Raw genomic sequence first — 9,160 nt, forward strand, 5'->3', positions numbered from 1 at the left:
GCTTTAATTTAAATAATAATACTTTGACAGGGACGAGACTGATCTGCAGTCCGCAAGGTCATCATCAAACTAGTAATCTTGCAACGTTGCTTGATTGTTGATTAATGTGACGTAGGAGAAGGAAGCGCTAGGCCTGTTAGCAGGAGAATGAAGAGAGACTACAAAGAAAGACATAGATTTTAAGTTTGGATGAAATGGAAGGGAAAGTTATTGAAATCCTTTCTGGGCTGTGTTGGTATTTATTTTTGTTTTTGTTTTTATTTATATATTCGTTATGAGTTACAACTCTTCATATAAAAAAAACACGTGTGAAAATAATAAATTTCTACTATGTTTTTTATTTTTAGTGATGAGTTTCACCATTAAAAATAAAAATAACAATATATATATATATATATATATATATATATATATATATATATATATATATTAGGTTGCCTGATCCAAGGGTTGGTTTGGGTTACAACTAACAATCCAAATTAATTTTTAAAATAATATTTTTTTAATATTTTTTTTAAAAAATAATCATTTTGAAACAAAAAATCAAGCTATGTTTTACTTGAATTGTAACAAGTTAATTCAATTATGAATTAACATGTTAAGTCAATTAAATTTAGCATAATTAATTCTCATATAATTCAATATAAAACTCAATTTAAATTAAATTTTAAGTTTCAAGTATATAATTCACCGGATTGACTCATTGAGACGAATAAGTTTGGTAAGTGTGCTCTCTGGCATCTTCACATGTTATTAGTTTTCATTATATATATATATATATATATATATATATATATATATATATAAAAAAAAATAATTGAAGATTTGGCTGAAACTTGCCACTTGATATAAAGCAAACAATCATCATTATTAAATCATTTTAGCCCAGCCCAGCCCCAGCTACACCTTACCAGCCGTGTATTGTTATTATTATTATAAAAATATTTAATTATTGTAAAATACAATACCATTCGAATTTTTGTTTTTTTTAAAAGGAAGAGGCTACCATATATTATTCGATCCTCCTCAATCTCTGTCTCGCTCTACGCTCACCTCACCACCCCAGCCCATTCCTCTCATTTTCAGTTACCTTTTTAACAGAGAGACAAAACAGAAAAAACAGAGGGGGGAGAGAGAGAGAGAGAGAGATTTACTTCTTTTTTCTCACTCTTTCTTCAAATTGGCCGGAGGCTGGACGGAGGGGGACGGAGGGGGGCGGAGGGAATCAGTGATCATCTATCACTAGCATTTCCTTTTGCCACCTTGAAGTGAAGAAGATGGATGTAATAGTAATATCACAGCAGAAGAAGCATGATGATAATAATGATAATGATAATAACAACAATGAAAGAATGGAAGGTTGGTTATATCTAATCCGTTCGAACCGGATCGGATTACAGTACTCAAGGAAACGCTATTTTGTTCTTCAACATCATCTCCTCCAGAGCTTCAAGTCTGTTCCTCTTTCTAAGAACCAGGTTTCTTCTCTTTCTTTCTTTTTTTTTATTATTCGTACGTATTTTTATTTTTATAATATAAATTGCTGTACTAGTAATTATTTTTGCTATGCAATGGTAGCGCAGTTTGGAATTTCTATTATTACTGTATATTGCTTTATTTAGAATTTGTTTGTAGGTTGTTTTAAGATTCCTTGTGTTTCAACCGGGAGTCCTATCATGCAGAAACCACACGGTATAAGCGTTAGCACATTTAAGATTGATTGATCTGTCTCGAACATTTTAAGTCTGTTGGTTGATTGGAATTCTAAGTTAAAGGTGTTTCTTCTTAGTGCCAGATTTTGCCCTTTTGTATTTCAAGTATTTAGGAGGCCTTGCTTTCGGCTGGAACCCATAACAAGCTGAAAAAAAGCACTTCCACTAAGAAACCAGTGCATCCTGTGATTTATCTCCCTATCGTCTTTTTCATGTCACGTCGAGAATTTTTGTTTCTACTTTAGGCATTATGGGTCGTTTTCAGTGGTTCTCTTCGTATCCCTCCTACTGTGAACTTTAAAGTCTCACTACAAGGCATATCATACACACGCGCACATGCGTGAATGTGCCGCATACATTTTAGATTAGTGGGCAATAAAGGTATGATTTTAGAATCCAAGTCATAGAAATGTATACTTGGGCAATAAAGGTATGATTTTAGAATCCAAGTCATAGAAATGTATACTATGACAAACACCAATGTTTACGTACCTGAGTTGAATCAAGAAACAATAAAACAGCTGTAATTTTTTTTAAAAAAAAAAACAAGTTGCATTATCTAATTACATGTTTAAATATATCCATAACAAGATAGTACAAATGACAAGTTGCTTTGCATATCTAATTCATGGTTTTGTCGTTGTGTGTGAAAAAATATGAGAGATATGCTTTGAATTTAAGCTTGTAGTGGGGTTCAGTGGGATGTTGTTCTGTGTTTAGTTTTGTCGTCTATTTGAGGGACCCTGGCCCTTCTTAGAGGAAATTTGCTTTATTTTTAGTCTCTGCGGTTTGTTTTTTTTTTTTTAAGATACGATAATGTCAGACATGGAGATTAAAAAGAAAGAACTTTGACTTGCTTTTCAGGATCCTGTGAGAAGCGCAATCATAGATTCTTGCATTCGTGTCACAGACAATGGGAGAGAGAGCATTCATCGGAAAGTATGAACGTTGTGTTTCCTTTGTTGTCATATGTTTTCTGATTTCTTGTGGAATCAATATTTTTTTTGAGCTCGTTACGCAACTTGCAGGTATTCTTCATATTTACTGTCTATAACACTTCTAATCACAATGATCAACTTAAGGTGAGGTCACTAGTCTAGAAAGAGATTCTTATTTGTATTTAAGTTTTATACGCATAAGTTTTGAAATCTAAATATCGTAGCTGGGAGCAAGCAGTCCTGAAGAAGCAGCAAGATGGATCCATTCTATTCAGGAGGCAGCTTTAAAGGTTGCAAACTGCTTCTGTAATTTACGGTGAAAGAACTTGTGGTTAAAACAAGGACTAATGTTTATATCTATTTTGCAGGGTGCTCATAGCATTGTTGGTTGTTCAAGGAGCAGTTGTCAGTCTTTTAGGTAACACTGTCCAGCATTCTTGTTTGAGGCATGCATGCTTATTTGCTTTTACCTTGATTGTTCACCTGTTCTTCTGATAGATTTCAATCTAGAATCAATCTTTTCTAGTTGAATTCGTTTTAAAATTTATTTCTATGAATTATGATTAACTTTTGTGGTGCCTGTGTTATTATATACTGCCTCTTTTTTGGAACTATTATCAACATTTTTTGCTCTCAGATTGAGCGGTCCCAGTTGGGTAAATCATAATAAACCAATAGACTGGACTCATTGTTCATCCACCCACACTGATTTAGTGACTGATGTTATTGCACCTTCACCTTGGACAATCTTTGGTTGTCAGAATGGTAAGAATAAAGTTAGTTATATGCTGTTCGAGGTAACTGAAGTTGAGTTTTTAATAAAATGGATTTTTGTAGGTCTCCGTCTCTTTAAAGAAGCAAAAGATAGGGATTCTCATGGAAAGGTGGATTGATTTTCTGCTTACAAATTTATTTGGTTTTAATCATGACACAGAGTTAAAATGTTCCTTTTGGTGGCAGTGGGACGATCATCCTGCAATCATGGCTGTGGGTGTGGTTGATGGAACCTCAGAAGCCATTTTTCAAACTCTCATGTCTCTTGGTCCTTCAAGATCCAAGTAAGTTTCGTGAGTATTTATTACAATGAAGATTTTAATCTCAATCTTTTGTTGATCTGTTATGTTGCATCATTTGTATGTAGACAAAGGAAGAAGTAAAGAAAGGAATTTTTATCTGAACATGTTTACAAATCATGGTTTGCAGAGAGTAACAGTTTTGGAGCCTTATAATCTTTTAACCTAGGACATGAGAAAACGTGCTTGCTCAATGGAACAAAAATATATTGGCAACTTTTCTTCTCAAAGTTTTGTATTCTTAAGCAATTTGATATTTCTTTTTTGTGGAAATCATATTTGTCATTCCATAAATTTCACTTTGCAAATTTGCTTGCAGATGGGATTTTTGTTTCTACAAGGGAAGTGTGGTTGAGCACCTTGATGGTCATATGGACATTATTCACAAGGAATTATACAATGATTGGTTACCTTGGTAGATCTGTACTTCTTGAAGCTTATATATATATATATATATATATATATATATATATATATATATATATTATTTTATTTCTAAGGCAATTGCTCAGCAGTCTGAAATCTCATACTTGTTGGTGCATCGTACTTCCCAGGGGAATGAAACGAAGAGATTTTTTGTTGCGGCGTTACTGGAGGAGGGAAGATGATGGAACATATGGTAGTGATACTCTGCTGAATTTTTTTATTATTATTATTTTTACAATAGATTTGTCAGAATAAAGGCTAGGTTAACTTCATTTCACTTTGTTCTGCTGCAGTTATTCTCTACCACTCTGTGTATCACAAGAAGTGTCCACCCCAGAAAGGCTATGTTCGTGCTTGCCTTAAAAGTAATGTATGCTTAAGATTTGAAAATAAAATGATTCGTCTACTTTAAGAAGTTTCTTGTATTGCATGGAATCTCTGATAAAGGTTTAATGCAGGATGCACATAGAATTATATGTAGTATCTTTGTCTCTCTAATGTGCTTGTTTAAATCTAATGCATGGTACACTAGAGCAGTTGGTATCCTGTACTAATGATACAGATATGTTTCTTTAAGAGAAGCAGTTTGACGTGTATTGTACTCTACTATTTTTTGTAAAGCCTGAAAGGTTCACTGATTCTTCTGTCTTCTTAATCGTCATCGTCATCATCCAACTCATAATAATATTTACATGCTGTATATGATGAATCTGCTGGTGATTGTAAGGAACTTGTTCTCTGGTTTTCCTTTCCCTCTTTTTTTAGGTATGGGAGCGGGAGTCAGGCATTGCTTGGCTCAAGCCATTTAGATGATAAAAATTTCACTTTCATTCAGGTGGAGGATATGTCATATCTCCTGTGAACCATGAGAGACGATCTGTCGTAAAGCACATGCTTGCTGTTGACTGGAAATCCTGGAAATCATATCTTAGGACTTCTTCAGCCCGGTCCATTACCATTCGAATGCTTGAGAGAGTTGCTGGTAATTTTCATCTAATGATACAGAGTTATGAGTCTTAATATTTTTGTGCTTTTTCTCATTTTATGATCTGGGTGTTGAGTCAATTGCATCTACGTTGTGCTTGCAGCATTACGAGAGTTGTTCAAAGCAAAACTAGGGAATTGTCCTTCCTCTGATTTTTCTTCAGGAGAGTTGGTCGGGAATATGAGGCTGCATCAGATTGAAGGGGATCAGAGGATTGATGTTCAAACACCAACAAATGATGGGATGACTAAGGAATGCATGAATGAAGAAGTGGATAAGACTTTTTCAGAACATGCTAGCCTAGTAGGCCTTAATGATCCTGCTGATGAGTTTTTTGATGTTCCAGAACCATCAGATTATGATCAATTAGAAAATGGTTGGAGTTCAGATTTTGATCCAGAAATGTACTCTCAGGTACCATTTATCACAAAGTACTTTCCGCTCCTCACATGTAAAGGTTATTTAGGATTCATGCTTAAAGGACATCTGCATTGATCTTTTACAAGGCAATGAAAGTGCAAATTTTGGATCGTGTTTAATATTGGGAAGAATCCCTGGTGAATAAACTGTTTTGTGAGTGGTTTATCCTGGTTGGATTTGCTACCTATTGTAATATCAGCACAGTTATGCTATAGGTGCTTTCTATCTCTGGTGAGGCTACTGCAGCTAATTTTGACACTTTTCCATAATCTATATGCACCTGGTCAACTGTAGAGAGCTCTCACTGTTTTAATTTCTACTTTTTTTCTGTTTTAATTACTTGTGTTGGCAGCAACTGATGAAGTAAAAATCCTCTTCTTTTTTTCCTCTTTGCCTCTTTGCTGCATCATCGACTTTACTCTTCTTAGAATAGATTTTTGGATGTAGCTTGCTTTGCTTCTCACTTTGTTCATCACTTTGAGAGTTTCAGGATGCTCGGCAGCCAAAGTTATCCACTGCTGCTGGTTTTGTGAAGAAACTGCATGAACTTGCAGGTGATTTTGAGTTGGATGATGCATATTGAGGTTAACAAGTTGATGGATATCATATTTGTTTCTGTCAGATTGTTTTGTATGATTTAATGATGTTCAGATAATGTATGCTTCAGTTCAGAAGAGGGGCTACATGGACTTGCAAGAGATGGTGAGGGAAGACAGTATTTCATGCTGCTATGGAACCACTCTTCTGAAAGACCCGACTTTTACTCTGCCTTCTAGTTGGGCAACAGCTGATCCTTCTAGCTTTTTAATTCGTGGAAAAAATTACCTTGAAGACCAGAAGAAGGTATGAACCAGACCTCAATTTAGTGAGAATAAATTTAGTACTTATAGGAAAAGAGCATGTCAAATAGTGACCACCAATTGAAGAGGCAACTGGTTAGAGTTCTGCACTTAAACTGACACCCTCTCGTTTGTCAACTGCAAATTTTCTCTGATTGATTCTCATCTGTTTTTATCACTCTGTTCACTCTTTGTTTGCTTCTATAATATCTCTTGTTTTTTTATAGATCAACCAATTTTGTTAGAGAAAGAAACAGTACAAAACTAGGGTCAGTACTTGTGCTATGTCTACTTTGATATTTCATTAATCAATCATTGTGTTTTTAGGCTTTACCTGCCCAGGGCTCATCAAATTATATGTTGATTTTCTGATTAGTGCTACATGCAAGACTATCTAGAGATGAGAAAGACCACTTTATATCGGCTGCTATAAGTTCTTAATGCACATGTAAAAAAAAAAAAAAAAAAATTGGTTCCTGGTAAATTGCCTCCATGGCAGCCATCAGCTTCCCTTCACATATAGAAGTAGTGTTATCTCTTTATGTGGTGGCTCTTATTATATTTCTACGCTCCCTTTTTTCTTCCAGTTTAAGGCCAATGGCACTTTGATGCAAATGGTTGCTGCAGATTGGCTAAGATCTGACAAGCGAGAAGATGATCTTGCTGGCCGTCCTGGGAGCATTGTTCAGGTGGTATTTTAATTGATCAAATTCTTAACTTTCAAATATTTTCATGTCATTAATCATGCTTATAATATTAAGATTTTTTTTGCATTGCAGAAATATGCAGCGCAAGGTGGACCAGAGTTCTTCTTCATTGTAAATATTCAAGTAAGTTCCTGCATAGTTTTTCTGCTCAATGAGGGCTTGTTATCAATCACTCCTCTTATCTGTTCTTGCACAATCTAAGATATTGACAATCAAACAGGTCCCTGGTTCAACAACATATAGCCTTGCCCTGTACTATATGATGAATACACCTGTGGAAGATGCACCCTTGTTGGAGAGCTTTATAAAGGGGGACGATGCATATAGAAATTCAAGATTTAAACTCATACCATATATATCTAAGGTTGGTAAATCTTCCGATTGCCGTGATTCAGTAGGTTTAGAGGAGAAGGCTTGCTAGTATTTCACACCACCAAGCAAGGAAGTATGTTTACCTCTTTCATTGCTAAATTAAACCAACTGAGCCATGCGTGTAACACCATTTCTTACAAAAAGGAAAGTTGTCTTTTAATGTTTTTGAAGTATGAAGATCTTGACCCTCCTCTCTCTTGGTTCTCTGTTCAAGTGATTTCAATTTTTCCTGTTCTTCTAGGTTTTAATGATTTGTGCTTAAAGGCTGTCTTTTTTTTTCCTGCAATTGCACTTTGTATGTCATTTTAGGTCAATTGCACGTTTTCAAGATACTTGAACCTGATGCTTACTGTGATTTTGATAGCTGCAAACCATAATGGAAGGGTAACATGCACCACCATCATGCTGTATGTCTCTAATGCCAATTGACATTTGTTTTCTCAGGGTTCCTGGATAGTTAAGCAAAGTGTGGGAAAGAAAGCATGCCTGATTGGCCAAGCTCTTGAAATGAATTATTTCCGTGGGAAGAACTACCTGGAGGTAAAGTTGAAGAAAAAATATCTCTATGGTTTATGAAAGAAATTAATGCTGAAAACTTTGGTTCACAACTAATGGGAAATTTTGAATGCCTTATTAATATAACCTCTCAAAACAATATGGTCTTTTTTATTATGCAGAGATGAAAAAAAGAAGGGTTTGGCTTGATCCTTGTATAGCTCTCATTTCATCTCACCGGCTGCACTAATCAGTTTTATAGAATTATGAGTAACTATTTGCCCTGATTTTTCCCGAAAACTATGAAATTATAACTCCTCAGTAAACTCTTGCAATGTGCTGTAATCATTAACCAAAACACAGAGAAAGGCAGTTGTCAAAGAGAAGTTTGCTAATTTTGGAGTTTCAACATCCTTTTCCAGCTTGGAGTCGATATTGGGTCATCAACAGTTGCAAGGGGCGTGGTCAGTCTTGTTCTTGGCTACCTCAGCAATTTGGTTATCGAAATGGCATTTTTGATACAGGTAAAACAACTATATTTTCAAACCGTGAAACAAATGAACAGCATTGCAACTGGAATAGCTCTTCAAAACTAAATAATTCAAGCTTAAAAAGACACTTCTCTACCCTATCTTTATAGCCCTGGGTCCATTGAAGAGTTCAACTGGAAAATGAGTACAAATTCTTTAAAAGAGCATATATCGCTGACCTGCTTCTGCAATGTCACTTTCTTGATTGTCTTCCTTGCCTGCCATAACTCACAAGTGCAAGTCATTTTCTTACAGGCAAATACAGAGGAAGAGCTCCCAGAATATCTTCTTGGAACCTGTCGTCTTAACCATCTGGATGCCTCCAAAGCAGTTCTATTGAAATCATGATCAGGATCATGGAATTGAATATAAGAAAATTAAGATGGCGTCTCAAGAAGTGCAGGTTTTGCCAAATAACTCCACCAAAATCATTCTTTGATTAATTGAGCTTAATATGGCTTCAATCCATTGTTGCTGTCTATCGGTAAAGTTGATGGCTGCTTTGTTGTAACGATGCTATATCATGTCAGAGCTCATTCTTTGATAGTTATATGACGTGCGTGTTTTTGTCACTTCAAAAAGAAAGAAAAAAGATTTTTCTGTATAACCTTTGCTGGAACCCCTATAAATTTCCTTGTAATATAGCTGGATGAGTTAATTTTC

At 35.2% G+C, this 9,160-nt stretch overlaps 1 protein-coding gene across 3 annotated transcripts; it reads left to right on the forward strand.

Moving 5' to 3' along the window:
- Positions 1 to 1,038: 1,038 nt before the first annotated feature.
- On the forward strand, positions 1,039 to 9,160 carry LOC118034746 (protein ENHANCED DISEASE RESISTANCE 2). 3 transcript variants are annotated; one of them, XM_035040109.2, is made up of 21 exons: positions 1,040 to 1,478; positions 2,577 to 2,651; positions 2,741 to 2,794; positions 2,875 to 2,940; positions 3,019 to 3,068; positions 3,288 to 3,415; positions 3,488 to 3,534; positions 3,611 to 3,708; positions 4,043 to 4,138; positions 4,278 to 4,342; positions 4,443 to 4,514; positions 4,985 to 5,131; positions 5,238 to 5,548; positions 6,045 to 6,108; positions 6,222 to 6,397; positions 6,981 to 7,082; positions 7,173 to 7,223; positions 7,321 to 7,464; positions 7,917 to 8,012; positions 8,390 to 8,491; positions 8,753 to 9,160. In XM_035040109.2, the coding sequence occupies exons 1-21, from the start codon at positions 1,278 to 1,280 to the stop codon at positions 8,843 to 8,845; spliced, it is 2,238 nt and encodes a 745-aa protein (XP_034896000.1). In that variant the 5' UTR covers positions 1,040 to 1,277; the 3' UTR covers positions 8,846 to 9,160. The 3 variants fall into 3 exon arrangements, with proteins under 3 accessions (XP_073267325.1, XP_034896000.1, XP_034896002.1); XM_035040111.2 differs by having other exon boundaries at positions 1,338 to 1,478; positions 2,889 to 2,940; XM_073411224.1 differs by lacking the exon at positions 2,875 to 2,940 and having other exon boundaries at positions 1,039 to 1,478.

Source organism: Populus alba, chromosome 9, assembly GCF_005239225.2.
Source record: "Populus alba chromosome 9, ASM523922v2, whole genome shotgun sequence".
Classification (NCBI taxonomy): Eukaryota; Viridiplantae; Streptophyta; class Magnoliopsida; order Malpighiales; family Salicaceae; genus Populus; species Populus alba.

Bases quoted from the DNA above. Each gene is read 5' to 3' on its own strand.
- LOC118034746 (XM_035040109.2), top strand. From the start codon at position 1,278: ATGGATGTAATAGTAATATCACAGCAGAAGAAGCATGATGATAATAAT. The intron at 1,479-2,576 runs GTTTCTTCTCTT...CTTGCTTTTCAG, and splicing joins TTCCTCTTTCTAAGAACCAG to GATCCTGTGAGAAGCGCAAT. The intron at 3,535-3,610 runs GTGGATTGATTT...TTTTGGTGGCAG, and splicing joins ATAGGGATTCTCATGGAAAG to TGGGACGATCATCCTGCAAT.